Source organism: Convolutriloba macropyga, chromosome 1 (assembly GCF_964194025.1).
Source record: "Convolutriloba macropyga chromosome 1, txConMacr16.3, whole genome shotgun sequence".
NCBI lineage: Eukaryota > Metazoa > Xenacoelomorpha > Acoela > Convolutidae > Convolutriloba > Convolutriloba macropyga.
The window spans coordinates 10,811,062-10,833,578 of NC_134468.1; the positions used below are offsets into that span (position 1 = coordinate 10,811,062).

At 34.1% G+C, this 22,517-nt stretch overlaps 1 protein-coding gene across 2 annotated transcripts in view; it reads right to left on the reverse strand.

Moving 5' to 3' along the window:
• LOC142334908 (cGMP-dependent protein kinase 1-like) overlaps positions 1-22,517 on the reverse strand; it is a 143,747-nt gene that overhangs the window by 50,473 nt on the left and 70,757 nt on the right. For both annotated transcript variants that reach the window (XM_075383239.1, XM_075383246.1), the window contains one exon: positions 129-335. In XM_075383239.1, coding sequence (XP_075239354.1) covers positions 129-335 — 207 coding nt within the window. The remainder of the gene's footprint in view (positions 1-128; positions 336-22,517) is intronic.

Here is a 22,517-nt window from a genome sequence, read left to right on the forward strand (position 1 = left end):
AATGATCATTCCTCATTTATTCACCATAAAAGCCTTTATAAAGCTTTTAAAATAAAAGCCAAAAGCAGCAACCCAAATGATGTGCTGGGTGCGAAGGCTACATATTTGTTTCAAAAGGACTTACATACCTATTGGACTTGTCGTGCCTGATCAATTTGATATCATGTAGGTTGAGGTTGGCAGTGGGCTCAGCTGATATTCCGATGCCTCTCTGTTTGAACACACTCGTTCTCTGGTCTCCTCCCCCCATTGTTGCACCTGGCTTCGGTGTCCCTGGCGACGCTGCCATCGCATTTGGATCTTTATGCTCCAAGTCATGGAAACTCAGAATAGACCTAATAACAGATACAAAACTTCATAATAACAATAAAGCTGTTTTGTAGATAAAACTATAAACATACCCGGCAGATTGCCGGAAAATAGCCGCCGTTGATTCCAATAAGCATGATTGGGATTGAAATAACAGAAGATATTGAAAAAAAAACATTTTTGTACAAAAACATTTTTTAAGTCCGATTTATTTTGATGGCATTTCGTAGTTAAACATACTTCTGTTTCTTAGAGAGAGGCTACAGGGGCCCCTATCAATAACAATAAGCATTAGAGAGAGGTAACTAATACTTATAGGACCGACGTTCAAATAGCGGGCATCTAAAAATGGGCTTTATGGGTTTATCCCGTTTCTATTTCTGACTTCAATTTTTTATACTGACTCTGTTCATTTTGAATTGCTTTGCTGAGCAACTGATGTTCAAATTCACTTTTAGCAGAATGAGAGCAGAGAAAAACTAGCCTAGAGAAGTCAAAAAGATATCACGCAAAATGCTGAAAAAGCGGCAAAATGGTAAAGCGAAAAAAAAGTTCGACGAAGTAAATAGGAGCGCTATAATAGCCGTCTGAGAAGATGAGGGCGGCTATTAAGAATCACACCTCTATCCTTTCAACCCGATTTAGATCCTATTTAATTCGCACTACTAAATAACTTAGTAAAATAATCTTTTGGCCATGCCTCGCGGATATAACATGAGATGAAATGATAAGCAATCAGAAAAAACTGTTAGAATTTCTAATGAAACTAAAGCCTTAATGTTCCAGTTGAATCAGACAAGGGCAAATTGATTCAACTCACTAAATTGAAATAAATGAATCTTCAAGAAATGGTGCGTAGAGTCAATACTCGGTTCAAATTGATGAATCTAGATGACTATTAAAAAAGTGAGATTATTTACGTAAAACATTCTCAGCATCTATAGTAAGATTATGATACCTAAGGAGTGTGAACAAGGAATGCTGACTATTTGACACAGATTGTGACAATCGAGGGGGTAAGGTTGCAAGTGTCAATATATCTTTTTTGTCTAATTTAAAAAACATAGCAGGACAAGTCCTGACGTACAATTCAAAGAATTTTCATTGACTAAACAGAAAACTAGACCGAGAACAGACTATAAATGGATTGGGAAAACCATTTACAAAAAAATGCGATCCAAAAAATCGAAAAAACAGTAAAAATCAGAGTGAAATTGCCGCATGTGAACAAAAAACCACTACCGAGAAACCGAATTTTTGTTCAAACACCGTTTTCGCACTCTACTTTAAAATTAGAGCGAAAAAAATTCACGCCGCAAAACCACTTGCTTTTTCGCTCCATTTCCTGTTTCGGCGTGACCAAAATCACCACTCCAATTTGACTTCAAAAATCATGAAAATGTGTGAACAGATCTTAAAAAAAAAGACAGCGCCCCAATACAATTCAAATTCTTTGAATTGTAAAAAAAAAAATAGGAGCGCTATAATAGCCGGCTGAGAAGATGAGGGCGGCTATTAATTAAAAATTAGTCGAGATAAGTTTTTCTGGTTATATTTCTTTGACAAAGTTGAACTTTTCTTTGACAAAGATGAATTTTTCAACATCTGATTTCTGATCCAATTTTGTAAAGAAATTTTAGTTACAATTGATCAGGAAATAAAGTGTTCGTTGCAAAATTCGAATTTAAAAATTCATATTTTGAAAATAGTATTATAAAAGGTCAGCAATGACGACTTTGGGCGAAAGATTCTTTTCTTTCAAATTCCAATTCGTAGCTAGAGACGGTCTCAAGTACTTTAAAGAGAAAAATAGACACTGGTTCCGAAGGCTACACACATCAAATTTCAAAATTGTGCCCAAATTACAGGACAGTTAATACCAAACTACTAACGCAATTTTATCAGCATGAAAATAATAACGTGCTGAGACCTCAATTAGATTTAACTATACAATTATACCACTGACTGTTTAGTGCGCACAAACCAATCTTGTCGACTAGAAGAGATCAATAACAACATTGGCTGGAGTCCTAAAACCTAATTAGTTGAGAGAAAAGCGAGTTTGAAGCAGCCATTGAGACGCTATAATTTCCCTGATGAACAGCATTTTTTGAGAACAACGAGATTACATAAATTATTAATTTTAAGCTTCGTTTCTACCTGCGCAGACACTTATTACGAGGAAGAAATAGCACATGCAGGTTTCTCAAGAAACAATTAGGCAAAATAAAAAAGTGAAGAGAAGACTTCAGCGGTGTGAATAACAACTCTTAGCGTAAAAACAGTATACCCTGAGTTCAAAAAAAGAGTATAATAATTACGAACTAAACGATCTGAGATACTGCTCCCATCCACTAAAAATTACCCAGATGCAAAAAATTGTATTGAATTGTTCAGTTGTTTGTACAACGGTCAGCAATATTTGTCTACAAACCAAGTGTGATCCAACATAACTATCTAATGGATTGATGGCATCCAATAAAAGATGTTGCATTCTAAAACAATGCCATTCTCCAAAAAATCTGCAGCCATCAACAAAAAAGACTGATACCAATCACACTGTTGTTAAAACTTTACATATATGTGGTCAGGAGTTAAGCTAAAAAAAATCAGATTCTGCAAAAAAAAATCAGCTCCCAAAAAACATAACTGACTAACGTCTGGGGCCAATCTCCATAAAAGTTGGGGACTGAAGTAAGTAACCAATCCACAAATTGCTGCTCCATAAACATTAGTTCATTCCGTTCATCAGAAACAAAGTCCCGAAATTCGTCGGCGTAACAACAAATCAAACAAAAAATTGGCATTAAAAATGCATGAAACAAGAAGGACTAAATTTATTGCCACCTACTTATTCTTATTTTGAGAGAAACTAACACACGGAAGTCAATAGCTTATGAACGAAATATGGTCAAAAACTTGAGAAAGTCGTGCAAAAAACAAAACACCACTCACTGAGTTTTTTTTTAAAAAAACCAACCAAAAAAGAAAAGTATCAAAATAAACATATAAGAATAAAAAATAATACTTGAATTACTGCATAACTGCCGGATAATAGCCGCCAAATACGCTGGTAGACCTGGAAGTAAACAGAATAAAGGAAAACAAGTAACAAATTTATAAACTTTGTTCGTATCCGTTCTTTTTATTACTTTGTCATTCATTACTCTTCTTATTACGGCACTCAAGTCTATATCGTAAACTTTTTGCGATACAGACTTGAGTGCGGCTGGCATCACTTTTGACAAACTTCGAAAAACTAACAGTGTCGAAAATGCTCACGAGATTATTCCAAGAGTAGGATACTTGTTGGAATATTAAAACAATATTTGGAGAAATAAATACTATTTCATCTCGAAATAGCCGAACAACAACGAAGGTCAAACGGTAGAATAGAATAAGCGACTAAAACAAAGATAAATCATGCATTCTCAAGACGCTAAGTTATTTTACATGTCATCTCGAGTTCTAATGACATATCTGGATCTCACGACTCGTCCTGCTAAGCTTTTTCAAATTTGCATTCACATTTTGCATGCAAAAGTCGCGCCTTTAGCGTAGGCTTTCTCACTAATGTCACATACAATTCCTTCTAATTAAAATTAAGAGATTGTGAAACAATCATATGCATTGAAAAATTTCAAGGTAAAAATTGTTATAAGTCTAAGAAGCCAGAACGTTGAATCAGCATGAGTAAGCGTTAGGTGATTGGATAGCATAAGAGCGAAAGGTAAGTAAATGTTATTATTAAGGATAAAAGCTCTCAGCTTAGAATCTAAGACAACAAAGTTTGAGCCGTAATTATATATTGTTGTTTCATTTTGTTGTTAGTCGCGTCCTGTACACCTGTTAATGGCAAGTTTCAGCAATCCTCTAATCCAACATTATTTAATTTAACTAGTACTTTGAGTTCGTAACAAATTTTGTTGAACCAATTATTTTCTAACAGCATGCCAAGTTTTGAAAGTTGCCTAATATTAAGAAATAGTGAAAAGTCATGCATTGAAAACTTTTAAGGTCAAAATATTAATAAGCCTAAGACACCAGAACGTTGAATCAGCATGAGTAAGCGTTAGGTGATTGGATAGCATAAGAGCGAAAGGTAAGTAAATGTTATTATTAAGGATAAAGGCTCTCAACTTAGAACCTAGGACAACAAAATTGTCTAATCTCAATAAAGTTGGGACCAAATTTGGACACGTTTGACACTGAAAAAGTCGACAACCTTTTTTTATCCCTACTACAACTTACGTCAGGGGAGGAACTATATTCTTAAACCAATCTTTTGCTGAGTGAATTTTGGCCGATCGATGTACCTAACGTAGAACGACGAAAAGGGTTTTTATTAGAAAGCCCGTCAATAAATAGGTTTATCTGAAAATGATATTTGAATATCGTATTTTATTTCGAGCAGCAATCGCGGTTTAGGTTTTTGTGACAATTTGATGTGATTTTGTTCACCCTTTGCGTCATTTTTGATCAAATCAATTTTGTGCCAAAGTATTAATTACAATAAAATTTGGAATAATTGAGTGTTTTTCAAGATGCACGGCAACAGCAGGGCACGTTTTGGTCTCAGCATTTATTTTTACGAACAGAAGTAATCGGATTTTATTGGGGCGGTCTTTTTTATGAAGAGTTCACACGGTTTTGTCATTGCAGACAAGTCAGCCCTCACATCAAGGCTCCCATGATGACAAATATCATGTACGATTAAATGAGACCCAATGTGATTTTCACCTTTTGCGTCATTTTTGATCAAATCAATTTTTTGCCAAATTATTAAAAACATAAGATTTTGTATAATTGAGTGTTTTTCAAGATGCACGGCAACAGCAGGGCACGTTTTTGGTCTCATATTTCACAGGGTTTGTCATATCACACGGTCTTACATTTCACACGGTTTGTCATTGCAGACAAGTCAGCCCTCATATCAAGGCTCCCATGATGACAAATATCATTTACGTTCAAATGAGACCAAATAAACATATTAGGTTTTCGGATAATAGCTCATATTTCATATGGTACCAATTTATTCGTTGAAAAAAAACAAAGACTTGAGTTTCGTTAGCACTTATGAATTAGTGTCATTAACTAAAGGTGTAATGACTTTAAATATAAAAGCTCTCGAAAAATATCACCTATATTTTAACTTCGCCACTTTTTGTGAAGGCCTAGCTTTGTCTGACTAATGACGGCCTCATCCTCTTTCTAGATGGAAAAATAATCGGACCCATCATCAAACTAATGACAGGTACCATTGTTATCCTACGAAATCTATGCGAATCCATCTAGATATTTTAAAAGAATTGTTACGACTTTTTAAAAACCTTTAGGCACCTTTGAACTCTGCCCCTTTTCTTCACTTTGTCAACTTGTAATATTTTCTCATTAATGACAGACCCTATCTGCTTTACAATTTAGAACAAAGTATTTTAGGTTTTATCTGATGCCATTTTGAATTTCATACCAAGTGTATTTTTAATACAGATCGAGTTATTGAGTTTGAGCCGTAATTATTTATTATTGTTGTTTCATTTTGTTGTTTGTCGCGTCCTGTACACCTGTTAATGCCAAGTTTCAGCAATCCTCTAATCCAACATTATTTAATTTAACTAGTACTTTGAGTTCGTAACAAATTTTGTTGAACCAATTATTTTCTAACAGCATTCCAAGTTTTGAAAGTTGCCTAATATTAAGAAATAGTGAAAAAGTCATGCGTTGAAAACTTTTAAGGTCAAAATATCAATAAGCCTAAGACACCAGAACGTTGAATCAGCATGAGTAAGCGTTAGGTGATTGGATAGCATAAGAGCGAAAGGTAAGTAAATGTTATTATTAAGGATAAAGGCTCTCAACTTAGAACCTAGGACAACAAAATTGTCTAATCTCAATAAAGTTGGGACCAAATTTGGACACGTTTGACACTGAAAAAGTCGACAACCTTTTTTATCCCTACTACAACTTACGTCAGGGGAGGAACTATATTCTTAAACCAATCTTTTGCTGAGTGAATTTTGGCCGATCGATGTACCTAACGTAGAACGACGAAAAGGGTTTTTATTAGAAAGCCCGTCAATAAATAGGTTTATCTGAAAATGATATTTGAATATCGTATTTTATTTCGAGCAGCAATCGCGGTTTAAGTTTTTGTGACAATTTGATGTGATTTTGTTCACCCTTTGCGTCATTTTTGATCAAATCAATTTTGTGAAAAAGTATTAATTAAGATTTGGAATAATTGAGTGTTTTTCAAGATGCACGGCAACAACAGGGCACGTTTTGGTCTCACATTTCACACGGTTTGTCATTTCACAAGGTTTTTCATTGCAGACAAATCAGCCCTCATATCAAGGCTCCCATGATGACAAATATCATTTACGTTCAAATGAGACCAAATAAACATATTAGGTTTTCGGATAATAGCTCATAGTTCATATGGTACCAATTTATTCGTTGAAAATGAACAAAGTCTTGAGTTGCGTTAGCACTTATGAATTAGTGTCATTAACTAAAGGTGTAATGACTTTAAATATAAAAGCTTTCGAAAAATATCACCTATATTTTAACTTCGCCACTTTTTGCGAAGGCCTAGCTTTGTCTGACTAATGACTGCCTCATCCTCTTTCTAGATGGAAAAATAATTGGTCCCATCATCAAACTAATGACAGGTACCATTGTTATCCTACGGAATCTATGCGAATCCAATTAGATATTTTAAAAGAATTGTTACGACTTTTTAAAAACCTTTAGGCACCTTTGAACTCTGCCCCTTTTCTTCACTTTGTCAACTTGTAATATTTTCTCATTAATGACAGACCCCATCTGCTCTACAATTTAGAACAAAGTATTTTAGGTTTTATCTGATGCCATTTTGAATTTCATACCAAGTGTATTTTTAATACAGATCGAGTTATTGAGTTTGAGCCGTAATTATATATTGTTGTTTCATTTTGTTGTTAGTCGCGTCCTGTACACCTGTTAATGGCAAGTTTCAGCAATCCTCTAATCCAACATTATTTAATTTAACTAGTACTTTGAGTTCGTAACAAATTTTGTTGAACCAATTATTTTCTAACAGCATGCCAAGTTTTGAAAGTTGCCTAATATTAAGAAATAGTGAAAAGTCATGCATTGAAAACTTTTAAGGTCAAAATATTAATAAGCCTAAGACACCAGAACGTTGAATCAGCATGAGTAAGCGTTAGGTGATTGGATAGCATAAGAGCGAAAGGTAAGTAGATGTTATTATTAAGGATAAAGGCTCTCAACTTAGAACCTAGGACAACAAAATTGTCTAATCTCAATAAAGTTGGGACCAAATTTGGACACGTTTGACACTGAAAAAGTCGACAACCTTTTTTTTATCCCTACTACAACTTACGTCAGGGGAGGAACTATATTCTTAAACCAATCTTTTGCTGAGTGAATTTTGGCCGATCGATGTACCTAACGTAGAACGACGAAAAGGGTTTTTATTAGAAAGACCGTCAATAAATAGGTTTATCTGAAAATGATATTTGAATATCGTATTTTATTTCGAGCAGCAATCGCGGTTTAGGTTTTTGTGACAATTTGATGTGATTTTGTTCACCCTTTGCGTCATTTTTGATCAAATCAATTTTGTGCCAAAGTATTAATTAAGATTTGGAATAATTGAGTGTTTTTCAAGATGCACGGCAACAACAGGACACGTTTTGGTCTCACATTTCACACGGTTTGTCATTTCACAAGGGTTTCATTGCAGACAAATCAGCCCTCATATCAAGGCTCCCATGATGACAAATATCATTTACGTTCAAATGAGACCAAATAAACATATTAGGTTTTCGGATAATAGCTCATCGTTCATATGGTACCAATTTATTCGTTGAAAATGAACAAAGTCTTGAGTTGCGTTAGCACTTATGAATTAGTGTCATTAACTAAAGGTGTAATGACTTTAAATATAAAAGCTTTCGAAAAAAATATCACCTATATTTTAACTTCGCCACTTTTTGCAAAGGCCTAGCTTTGTCTGACTAATGACTGCCTCATCCTCTTTCTAGATGGAAAAATAATCGGTCCCATCATCAAACTAATGACAGGTACCATTGTTATCCTACGGAATCTATGCGAATCCATCTAGATATTTTAAAAGAATTGTTACGACTTTTTAAAAACCTTTAGGCACCTTTGAACTCTGCCCCTTTTCTTCACTTTGTCAACTTGTAATATTTTCTCATTAATGACAGACCCCATCTGCTCTACAATTTAGAACAAAGTATTTTAGGTTTTATCTGATGCCATTTTGAATTTCATACCAAGTGTATTTTTAATACAGATCGAGTTATTGAGTTTGAGCCGTAATTATTTATTGTTGTTTCATTTTGTTGTTAGCCGCGTCCTGTACACCTGTTAATGGCAAGTTTCAGCAATCCTCTAATCCAACATTATTTAATTTAACTAGTACTTTGAGTTCGTAACAAATTTTGTTGAACCAATTATTTTCTAACAGCATGCCAAGTTTTGAAAGTTGCCTAATATTAAGAAATAGTGAAAAGTCATGCATTGAAAACTTTTAAGGTCAAAATATTAATAAGCCTAAGACACCAGAACGTTGAATCAGCATGAGTAAGCGTTAGGTGATTGGATAGCATAAGAGCGAAAGGTAAGTAAATGTTATTATTAAGGATAAAGGCTCTCAACTTAGAACCTAGGACAACAAAATTGTCTAATCTCAATAAAGTTGGGACCAAATTTGGACACGTTTGACACTGAAAAAGTCGACAACCTTTTTTATCCCTACTACAACTTACGTCAGGGGAGGAACTATATTCTTAAACCAATCTTTTGCTGAGTGAATTTTGGCCGATCGATGTACCTAACGTAGAACGACGAAAAGGGTTTTTATTAGAAAGCCCGTCAATAAATAGGTTTATCTGAAAATGATATTTGAATATCGTATTTTATTTCGAGCAGCAATCGCGGTTTAAGTTTTTGTGACAATTTGATGTGATTTTGTTCACCCTTTGCGTCATTTTTGATCAAATCAATTTTGTGAAAAAGTATTAATTAAGATTTGGAATAATTGAGTGTTTTTCAAGATGCACGGCAACAACAGGGCACGTTTTGGTCTCACATTTCACACGGTTTGTCATTTCACAAGGTTTTTCATTGCAGACAAATCAGCCCTCATATCAAGGCTCCCATGATGACAAATATCATTTACGTTCAAATGAGACCAAATAAACATATTAGGTTTTCGGATAATAGCTCATAGTTCATATGGTACCAATTTATTCGTTGAAAATGAACAAAGTCTTGAGTTGCGTTAGCACTTATGAATTAGTGTCATTAACTAAAGGTGTAATGACTCTAAATATAAAAGCTTTCGAAAAATATCACCTATATTTTAACTTCGCCACTTTTTGCGAAGGCCTAGCTTTGTCTGACTAATGACTGCCTCATCCTCTTTCTAGATGGAAAAATAATTGGTCCCATCATCAAACTAATGACAGGTACCATTGTTATCCTACGGAATCTATGCGAATCCAATTAGCTATTTTAAAAGAATTGTTACGACTTTTTAAAAACCTTTAGGCACCTTTGAACTCTGCCCCTTTTCTTCACTTTGTCAACTTGTAATATTTTCTCATTAATGACAGACCCCATCTGCTCTACAATTTAGAACAAAGTATTTTAGGTTTTATCTGATGCCATTTTGAATTTCATACCAAGTGTATTTTTAATACAGATCGAGTTATTGAGTTTGAGCCGTAATTATATATTGTTGTTTCATTTTGTTGTTAGTCGCGTCCTGTACACCTGTTAATGGCAAGTTTCAGCAATCCTCTAATCCAACATTATTTAATTTAACTAGTACTTTGAGTTCGTAACAAATTTTGTTGAACCAATTATTTTCTAACAGCATGCCAAGTTTTGAAAGTTGCCTAATATTAAGAAATAGTGAAAAGTCATGCATTGAAAACTTTTAAGGTCAAAATATTAATAAGCCTAAGACACCAGAACGTTGAATCAGCATGAGTAAGCGTTAGGTGATTGGATAGCATAAGAGCGAAAGGTAAGTAGATGTTATTATTAAGGATAAAGGCTCTCAACTTAGAACCTAGGACAACAAAATTGTCTAATCTCAATAAAGTTGGGACCAAATTTGGACACGTTTGACACTGAAAAAGTCGACAACCTTTTTTTTATCCCTACTACAACTTACGTCAGGGGAGGAACTATATTCTTAAACCAATCTTTTGCTGAGTGAATTTTGGCCGATCGATGTACCTAACGTAGAACGACGAAAAGGGTTTTTATTAGAAAGCCCGTCAATAAATAGGTTTATCTGAAAATGATATTTGAATATCGTATTTTATTTCGAGCAGCAATCGCGGTTTAGGTTTTTGTGACAATTTGATGTGATTTTGTTCACCCTTTGCGTCATTTTTGATCAAATCAATTTTGTGCCAAAGTATTAATTAAGATTTGGAATAATTGAGTGTTTTTCAAGATGCACGGCAACAACAGGACACGTTTTGGTCTCACATTTCACACGGTTTGTCATTTCACAAGGGTTTCATTGCAGACAAATCAGCCCTCATATCAAGGCTCCCATGATGACAAATATCATTTACGTTCAAATGAGACCAAATAAACATATTAGGTTTTCGGATAATAGCTCATCGTTCATATGGTACCAATTTATTCGTTGAAAATGAACAAAGTCTTGAGTTGCGTTAGCACTTATGAATTAGTGTCATTAACTAAAGGTGTAATGACTTTAAATATAAAAGCTTTCGAAAAATATCACCTATATTTTAACTTCGCCACTTTTTGCAAAGGCCTAGCTTTGTCTGACTAATGACTGCCTCATCCTCTTTCTAGATGGAAAAATAATCGGTCCCATCATCAAACTAATGACAGGTACCATTGTTATCCTACGGAATCTATGCGAATCCATCTAGATATTTTAAAAGAATTGTTACGACTTTTTAAAAACCTTTAGGCACCTTTGAACTCTGCCCCTTTTCTTCACTTTGTCAACTTGTAATATTTTCTCATTAATGACAGACCCCATCTGCTCTACAATTTAGAACAAAGTATTTTAGGTTTTATCTGATGCCATTTTGAATTTCATACCAAGTGTATTTTTAATACAGATCGAGTTATTGAGTTTGAGCCGTAATTATTTATTGTTGTTTCATTTTGTTGTTAGCCGCTTCCTGTACACCTGTTAATGGCAAGTTTCAGCAATCCTCTAATCCAACATTATTTAATTTAACTAGTACTTTGAGTTCGTAACAAATTTTGTTGAACCAATTATTTTCTAACAGCATGCCAAGTTTTGAAAGTTGCCTAATATTAAGAAATAGTGAAAAGTCATGCATTGAAAACTTTTAAGGTCAAAATATTAATAAGCCTAAGACACCAGAACGTTGAATCAGCATGAGTAAGCGTTAGGTGATTGGATAGCATAAGAGCGAAAGGTAAGTAAATGTTATTATTAAGGATAAAGGCTCTCAACTTAGAACCTAGGACAACAAAATTGTCTAATCTCAATAAAGTTGGGACCAAATTTGGACACGTTTGACACTGAAAAAGTCGACAACCTTTTTTTTATCCCTACTACAACTTACGTCAGGGGAGGAACTATATTCTTAAACCAATCTTTTGCTGAGTGAATTTTGGCCGATCGATGTACCTAACGTAGAACGACGAAAAGGGTTTTTATTAGAAAGCCCGTCAATAAATAGGTTTATCTGAAAATGATATTTGAATATCGTATTTTATTTCGAGCAGCAATCGCGGTTTAGGTTTTTGTGACAATTTGATGTGATTTTGTTCACCCTTTGCGTCATTTTTGATCAAATCAATTTTGTGCCAAAGTATTAATTAAGATTTGGAATAATTGAGTGTTTTTCAAGATGCACGGCAACAACAGGACACGTTTTGGTCTCACATTTCACACGGTTTGTCATTTCACAAGGGTTTCATTGCAGACAAATCAGCCCTCATATCAAGGCTCCCATGATGACAAATATCATTTACGTTCAAATGAGACCAAATAAACATATTAGGTTTTCGGATAATAGCTCATCGTTCATATGGTACCAATTTATTCGTTGAAAATGAACAAAGTCTTGAGTTGCATTAGCACTTATGAATTAGTGTCATTAACTAAAGGTGTAATGACTTTAAATATAAAAGCTTTCGAAAAATATCACCTATATTTTAACTTCGCCACTTTTTGCGAAGGCCTAGCTTTGTCTGACTAATGACTGCCTCATCCTCTTTCTAGATGGAAAAATAATCGGTCCCATCATCAAACTAATGACAGGTACCATTGTTATCCTACGGAATCTATGCGAATCCATCTAGATATTTTAAAAGAATTGTTACGACTTTTTAAAAACCTTTAGGCACCTTTGAACTCTGCCCCTTTTCTTCACTTTGTCAACTTGTAATATTTTCTCATTAATGACAGACCCCATCTGCTCTACAATTTAGAACAAAGTATTTTAGGTTTTATCTGATGCCATTTTGAATTTCATACCAAGTGTATTTTTAATACAGATCGAGTTATTGAGTTTGAGCCGTAATTATTTATTGTTGTTTCATTTTGTTGTTTGTCGCGTTCTGTACACCTGCTAATGGCAAGCTTGAGCAATCCTCTAATCCAACATTATTTAATTTAACTAGTACTTTGAGTTCGTAACAAATTTTTTTGAACCAATTATTTTCTAAGAGCATGCCAAGTTTTGAAATTTGGCTAATATTAAGAAATAGTGAAAAAGTCATGCATTGAAAACTTTTAAGGTCAAAATATTTATAAGCCTAAGACACCAGAACGTTGAATCAGCATGAGTAAGCGTTAGGTGATTGGATAGCATAAGAGCGAAAGGTAAGTAAATGTTATTATTAAGGATAAAGGCTCTCAACTTAGAACCTAGGACAACAAAATTGTCTAATCTCAATAAAGTTGGGACCAAATTTGGACACGTTTGACACTGAAAAAGTCGACAACCTTTTTTTTATCCCTACTACAACTTACGTCTGGCCGATCGATGTACCTAACGTAGAACGACAAAAAGGGGTTTTTATTAGAAAGCCCGTCAATAAATAGGTTTATTTGAAAATGATATTTGAATATCGTATTTTATTTCGAGCAGCAATCGCGGTTTAAGTTTTTGTGACAATTTGATGTGATTTTGTTCACCCTTTGCGTCATCTTTGATCAAATCAATTTTGTGCCAAAGTATTAATTACAATAAAATTTGGAATAATTGAGTGTTTTTCAAGATGCACGGCAACAGCAGGGCACGTTTTGGTCTCACATTTCACACGTTTTGTCATTTCATAAGGTTTGTCATTGCAGACAAATCAGCCCTCATATCAAGGCTCCCATGATGACAAATATCATTTACGTTCAAATGAGACCAAATAAACATATTAGGTTTTCGGATAATAGCTCATATTTCATATGGTACCAATTTATTCGTTGAAAAAGAACAAAGTCTTGAGTTTCGTTAGCACTTATGAATTAGTGTCATTAACTAAAGGTGTAATGACTTTAAATATAAAAGCTCTCGAAAAATATCACCTATATTTTAACTTCGCCACTTTTTGTGAAGGCCTAGCTTTGTCTGACTAATGACGGCCTCATCCTCTTTCTAGATGGAAAAATAATCGGACCCATCATCAAACCAATGACAGGTACCATTGTTATCCTACGAAATCTATGCGAATCCATCTAGATATTTTAAAAGAATTGTTACGACTTTTAAAAAACCTTTAGGCACCTTTGAACTCTGCCCCTTTTCTTCACTTTGTCAACTTGTAATATTTTCTCATTAATGACAGACCCTATCTGCTTTACAATTTAGAACAAAGTATTTTAGGTTTTATCTGATGCCATTTTGAATTTCATACCAAGTGTATTTTTAATACAGATCGAGTTATTGAGTTTGAGCCGTAATTATTTATTATTGTTGTTTCATTTTGTTGTTTGTCGCGTCCTGTACACCTGTAAATGGCAAATTTCAGCAATCCTCTAATCCAACATTATTTAATTTAACTAGTACTTTGAGTTCGTAACAAATTTTGTTGAACCAATTATTTTCTAACAGCATGCCAAGTTTTGAAAGTTGCCTAATATTAAGAAATAGTGAAAAAGTCATGCATTGAAAACTTTTAAGGTCAAAATATTAATAAGCCTAAGACACCAGAACGTTGAATCAGCATGAGTAAGCGTTAGGTGATTGGATAGCATAAGAGCGAAAGGTAAGTAAATGTTATTATTAAGGATAAAAGCTCTCAGCTTAGAATCTAAGACAACAAAATTGTCTAATCTCAATAAAATTGGGACCAAATTTGGACACGTTTCGACACTTAAAAAGTCGACAAACTTTTTTATCTCCACCACAACTTACGTCAGGGGAGGAACTATATTCTTAAACCAATCTTTTGCTGAGTGAATTTTGGCCGATCGATGTACCTAACGTAGAACGACGAAAAGGGTTTTTATTAGAAAGCCCGTCAATAAATAGGTTTATCTGAAAATGATATTTGAATATCGTATTTTATTTCGAGCAGCAATCGCGGTTTAGGTTTTTGTGACAATTTGATGTGATTTTGTTCACCCTTTGCGTCATTTTTGATCAAATCAATTTTGTGCCAAAGTATTAATTAAGATTTGGAATAATTGAGTGTTTTTCAAGATGCACGGCAACAACAGGGCACGTTTTGGTCTCACATTTCACACGGTTTGTCATTTCACAAGGGTTTCATTGCAGACAAATCAGCCCTCATATCAAGGCTCCCATGATGACAAATATCATTTACGTTCAAATGAGACCAAATAAACATATTAGGTTTTCGGATAATAGCTCATAGTTCATATGGTACCAATTTATTCGTTGAAAATGAACAAAGTCTTGAGTTGCGTTAGCACTTATGAATTAGTGTCATTAACTAAAGGTGTAATGACTTTAAATATAAAAGCTTTCGAAAAATATCACCTATATTTTAACTTCGCCACTTTTTGCGAAGGCCTAGCTTTGTCTGACTAATGATTGCCTCATCCTCTTTCTAGATGGAAAAATAATCGGTCCCATCATCAAACTAATGACAGGTACCATTGTTATCCTACGGAATCTATGCGAATCCATCTAGATATTTTAAAAGAATTGTTACGACTTTTTAAAAACCTTTAGGCACCTTTGAACTCTGCCCCTTTTCTTCACTTTGTCAACTTGTAATATTTTCTCATTAATGACAGACCCCATCTGCTCTACAATTTAGAACAAAGTATTTTAGGTTTTATCTGATGCCATTTTGAATTTCATACCAAGTGTATTTTTAATACAGATCGAGTTATTGAGTTTGAGCCGTAATTATTTATTGTTGTTTCATTTTGTTGTTTGTCGCGTCCTGTACACCTGCTAATGGCAAGTTTCAGCAATCCTCTAATCCAACATTATTTAATTTAACTAGTACTTTGAGTTCGTAACAAATTTTGTTGAACCAATTATTTTCTAACAGCATGCCAAGTTTTGAAAGTTGCCTAATATTAAGAAATAGTGAAAAAGTCATGCATTGAAAACTTTTAAGGTCAAAATATTAATAAGCCTAAGACACCAGAACGTTGAATCAGCATGAGTAAGCGTTAGGTGATTGGATAGCATAAGAGCGAAAGGTAAGTAAATGTTTTTATTAAGGATAAAGGCTCTCAACTTAGAACCTAGGACAACAAAATTGTCTAATCTCAATAAAGTTGGGACCAAATTTGGACACGTTTGACACTGAAAAAGTCGACAACCTTTTTTTTATCCCTACTACAACTTACGTCAGGGGAGGAACTATATTCTTAAACCAATCTTTTGCTGAGTGAATTTTGGCCGATCGATGTACCTAACGTAGAACGACGAAAAGGGTTTTTATTAGAAAGCCCGTCAATAAAAAGGTTTATCTGAAAATGATATTTGAATATCGTATTTTATTTCGAGCAGCAATCGCGGTTTAAGTTTTTGTGACAATTTGATGTGATTTTGTTCACCCTTTGCGTCATTTTTGATCAAATCAATTTTGTGCCAAAGTATTAATTAAGATTTGGAATAATTGAGTGTTTTTCAAGATGCACGGCAACAACAGGGCACGTTTTGGTCTCACATTTCACACGGTTTGTCATTTCACAAGGGTTTCATTGCAGACAAATCAGCCCTCATATCAAGGCTCCCATGATGACAAATATCATTTACGTTCAAATGAGACCAAATAAACATATTAGGTTTTCGGATAAAAGCTCATAGTTCATATGGTACCAATTTATTCGTTGAAAATGAACAAAGTCTTGAGTTGCGTTAGCACTTATGAATTAGTGTCATTAACTAAAGGTGTAATGACTTTAAATATAAAAGCTTTCGAAAAATATCACCTATATTTTAACTTCGCCACTTTTTGCGAAGGCCTAGCTTTGTCTGACTAATGACTGCCTCATCCTCTTTCTAGATGGAAAAATAATCGGTCCCATCATCAAACTAATGACAGGTACCATTGTTATCCTACGGAATCTATGCGAATCCATCTAGATATTTTAAAAGAATTGTTACGACTTTTTAAAAACCTTTAGGCACCTTTGAACTCTGCCCCTTTTCTTCACTTTGTCAACTTGTAAAATTTTCTCATTAATGACAGACCCCATCTGCTCTACAATTTAGAACAAAGTATTTTAGGTTTTATCGGATGCCATTTTGAATTTCATACCAAGTGTATTTTTAATACAGATCGAGTTATTGAGTTTGAGCCGTAATTATTTATTATTGTTGCTTCATTTTGTTGTTTGTCGCGTCCTGTACACCTGTTAATGGCAAGCTTGAGCAATCCTCTAATCCAACATTATTTAATTTAACTAGTACTTTGAAATCGTAACAAATTTTTTTGACCCAATTATTTTCTAACAGCATGCCAAGTTTTGAAAGTTGCCTAATATTAAGAAAGTGAAAAAGTCATGCATTGAAAACTTTTAAGGTCAAAATATTTATAAGCCTAAGACACCAGAACGTTGAATCAGCATGAGTAAGCGTTAGGTGATTGGATAGCATAAGAGCGAAAGGTAAGTAAATGTTATTATTAAGGATAAAGGCTCTCAACTTAGAACCTAGGACAACAAAATTGTCTAATCTCAATAAAGTTGGGACCAAATTTGGGCACGTTTGACACTGAAAAAGTCGACAACCTTTTTTTTATCCCTACTACAACTTACGTCAGGGGACGAAATATATACTTACACCGACCTTTTACTCAAAGAATTTTGACCGATCGTAGAACGACAAGAAGGGTTTTTATATGAAAGACCGTCAATAAAAAGGCTTAATTGAAAATATTTTTTCAATATCGTATCTTTTTTCGAGCAGCAATCGGAGTTTAAGTTTCTGTGACAATTTGATGTGATTTTGTTCGCCCTTAGCGTCATTTTTGATCAGTTCAATTTTTCGCCAATTATTAAACATAACAGACTAACGTCGGGCGAATTACTCTCAAACGACCAGCGAGCGGTTGGCTTCGTCAACAGCTAGCCACAGTTTAGTGTCCTCAGGGCGCTACCTCTTTATCCCGTTTCTAAACACGAAAGTCAAATGAGTCAGACGAAAAATCGGCCAATCAAAAAATTGCATAAAAGACAAACAGGATTAATATATTTGCTACAAATTCCTTTTGAGAGCAAATTACAATGGTTTCCTAAAAGTACCTGTTAGATCATTTATGATAAAAAAAAACATTTCAACTATAACTCATTGATAATGAGGATCAGAGATAGTGACATTACGCCACATAACAGCAGCAGAAGTGCGGAATCAACAAAGAGGGAGAGAGAGATAGACAGTGAACGAAAAAGAGAAGGAAAGGAACCCTAACCGAAAGAGAGAGAGAGAAGGAGACAGGAATATGTTCCATGATGGGATTCGAGACCGCAACTTCTAGTTTTCTAACCTTGTTAATAAATAAACCAAATAGAAAAAAAAACTGAAAAAGGCAAAATTAAAAAGTTTTGAACTCCGCAATAAAAAAATCAAAACCATTTTTTGTCTCAAACGTTCTGTCAAGTAACCTATCTCCAAGACTTGAAAAGTTTCGTTGGCCAGTAATGGTCGTTAAACTCGGAAAGGGACAAAAAATATTTAAAAAATTTGGAAAAATTGCAAATTTTAACAAAATCTTGCTACAATTCGAGACATTAATATCTTAGGAACAATTTCATTGTCTCAAGAGACTATCCAGTGTCCCTGCTTCAAGCCTGAAATAGTTTCACTGGCGCATAAAGATCCATACGCTTGGAACAAAAAAATTTCCAAAAATTTGAAAATTTTAATTTTTAAAACCTAAAGTTTTAAAGTTTTTGAATATTACTAAAACTAGAGTAAAAAAATGTTGATAAATATCCCACTAACTCTAGAAACTGTGCAGCAGCTTATTATCAAACCTTGGAGGAGGTCCCAGGGCTTCTGTTGTCGGAAAAAATTCAAAAACATGAAAAAAACTGCAAATATTTTTAAAAGTTGCTTAAATTCGTGATAATAAAATCCTGAACACCATTCCATTACATTTATAAACTATGCAGTAACATATTATCAAATCCTAGAGGAAATTCCGTGGCCCTTGAGGCTAGAGAAACATGAAAAATGATTTAAAATTTAAAATATTGCAAGACATTCCATTTAATCTAAAAATTATTCAGAAAACTATTTCCAAACCCTAGAGGATGTTCCTTGGCTCTTAAGGCTAAAAAAACCTAAAAAACGACAAAAAAATTTCAAAAAAACTTGAAAAAAGCAAGTTTTATACAAAAATTGCTAAAATTTGTGACATTAAAAAGTTGAAAAACTATTCCATTACCAATAAAAATTTGTCAGTAACTTATTAGTGAACCCCATAGGATGTTTTCTGGCCCCTGGAAAATGTCAAAAAATTTGAAAATTGCACGTTTTGTCAAAAAAAATGTTAAAATTCGTGATGGTAAAACGTTGAATTTTTAGTAACCAAACGTAGCTACGCAGTAACCTATTTTTGGGGGTGGGGGTCACACGGGGGTGATTGGGGGGTGCAACACTGGGGTGGGGGGCAATAGCGCGGTGGGGGGTGGAAGCAATAGGGGGGAGTCAACAGGGGGGGGGGGTGTTTTCAGCCTCAAAGAACCACCCTTCACACCATAAATATAAGTATGAGTCTCCAAAACAGTTTGAGCTGCAACAGAGAAAAATCGGTCAGAAAAAAAAACAACATAAAAAAAGACCGACAGGACTAATATAATTGCTACAAACTTCGTTTGAGAGCAATTAATTATACTAAGATTTAGAATAATTGAGTGTTTTTCAATACGCACGGCAACAGCAGGGCACGTTTTGGTCTCAGCATTTATTTTTACAAACAGAAGTAATCGGATTTTATTGGGGCGGTCTTTTTTATGAAGAGTTCACACGGTTTTGTCATTGCAGACAAGTCAGCCCTCACATCAAGGCTCCCATGATGACAAATATCATGTACGTTTAAATGAGACCCAATGTGATTTTCACCTTTTGCGTCATTTTTGATCAAATCAATTTTTTGCCAAATTATTAATTAACATAAGATTTTGTATAATTGAGTGTTTTTCAAGATGCACGGCAACAGCAGGGCACGTTTTTGGTCTCATATTTCACAGGGTTTGTCATATCACACGGTCTTACATTTCACACGGTTTGTCATTGCAGACAAGTCAGCCCTCATATCAAGGCTCCCATGATCACAAATATCATTTACGTTCAAATGAGACCCAATAAACATAATAGGTTTTCGGATAATAGCTCATAGTTTATATGGTACAAATTTATTCGTTAAAAATGAATAAGGTCAGCACTTATGAATTAGTGTCATTAATTAACGGTGTAATGACTTTAAATATGTTTTCAAAAAAATATAACCTATATTTTGAACTTTGCCACTTTTTCTGAAATCGTAGCCTTGTCTGATTAATCACGGCCCCATCGTCTTTCTAGAAGAAACAAAAATAATCAGTTCTATGCTCTAATTAATGGTTTTACGACGTTGATACTACGAGTTTTCAAAATAAGTGATTTTTGAATATTTCGACACATGCAGTTATTTTTGGCGTGTTGTCCCATCGTCAAACTAATGACAGGTTCCATTGTTTTCCTAAGGAATCTATGCGAATCCATCTAGATATTTTAAAAGAATTGTTATGACTTTTTAAAAACCTTTAGGCACCTTTGAACTCTGCCCCTTTTTGTTCTTCATTTTGTCAACTTGTAATCTTTTCTCATTAAGGGCAGACCCCAACTGCTTTACAGTTCAGAACAATATATTTTTAGGTTTTATCTGATGCCATTTTGAATTTTATACTAAGTGTATTTTTAATACAGATCGAGTTATTGAGTTTGGGCCGTAATTTAATTTTTTTTTGTTTCATTTTGCTGTTTGTCGCGTCTTGTACACCTGTTAATGGCAAGTTTCATCAACCCTCTAATCCAACATTATTTGTTTTAACTAGTGCTTTGAGTTCTTAACGAATTTTTTCGAACCAATTATTTTCTAACAGCATGCTAAGTTTTGAAAGTTGCCTATCTCTTCTTCATTTGGTAGACAATTCAGTCAAAACGTGGATGAGCGGGGTCGTAACATTGTGCAAACGCACATTACCGAGCCTTATTGTTTCCTTATTTTTTCTGTTTCAGTAAAAATTGACGCCAAGATACTCGCATTTATACGGCAACATTCGGTTATGCTTGATGCTCAGATTCTCACAAATTTGGGTTAAAAATTAGTCAATTGATCAAAAACGAACAAAATTGTTTAAAAACTGGCCAATCACTGAACGGAAATAGATGACTCAAACCTTATTTGAGGTCAAATAGTCCCTCAAAAACTCATATAATGTCTGAACACAGAAAAAGAGGGGTTAGCGCCCACATTTCTGGGAACAAAAGAACCACAATAAAAATGTGGGAACAATAAAAACCTATGTCTTTCTAGATACCCACGAAATAAATACGGCAATAAAGACTAAAAAACCGGATTGTAACAACATGTTTTCAATAAAATGGAAAGATTTACCTCCGCAACTTTATTACACTAAATAAAAGCAAAGTCATGTGCTTCTTCTGTACATAAAAAATAGGTAAGTAATGGAGACCAGAAAAATCCAGTTCCAGAGCATTCATCATCTGTAATTGCAACGCATACTGGAATGAATAATCAATTTCGCAGAAGCAATTCCAACAGCTCCATCAGATCAAAGTAAAACAAAAGCCTTTAAAGGTTTTTGATTATAATTGGCTCGCTAAGAAGTTTAATAACAATCGTACCAGTATAGACACAAAAGATTACAAAAACCTACAGACCTACAGCATAAAAAAAATGTAGACATACAGTAAATAAAAACTACACACTTACAGCATATTAAAAAATCATCTTGAATCACGAATTTGATCAGAAATAAAATGCTTTTAATTCCAACTTATATGTACAACTATTGCAAATGAAATCGGTAATTATTAGACAACGTTTTGAAGTATTGACTCCACTTCGCATTACAGCACACGCCACGAAACTATAGTCACCTCCATTACAGTATTTACATTAATTTACATTAATTGGGCGGGATACGGCCGGGGGTATACAATGAAAGACTCAACTAATATTTGATGTTCTTATTGCTCCCGTTTTGAAAAAAAAATCGGACTATTTTACTGTTCCGGCAATTTTCTGACTTTTTTCGAGAGCATCCCAGATCAACTCATGTAAAAACTCTCATTTTTTGGCTATTTTAGACATATTTTCCGGCCAATTTGAATTAAATTTACTGCCTAATGGACTATTGCTCAGTTATCAGAGAAAAAATTGCATTTGAAACCTTGTATCCCCACATATTTTTGAGGAAAAATATGATCACTTTATGCCAGCCCAAGTATGTTTTTGGAATACTACTTTCAATTTTTTAGAGCGCATCCAAAATCATTATGTGATAGATTTTAGTATTGCTCTGCTCTAGAATACAACTAACTACAAAACAAAAAGAAATACGTTTTCTAATAAAAACTTGATTTAAAAAAGTTTTGGCATGTTTTGGATATCTTTGCGTCTTTTTGCCGCAAAGTCAAAACTGTAAAAGTTTCAAAACATTTACAGTTTTGACATTTAGCAACCTTACCAATCCATAAATTGCA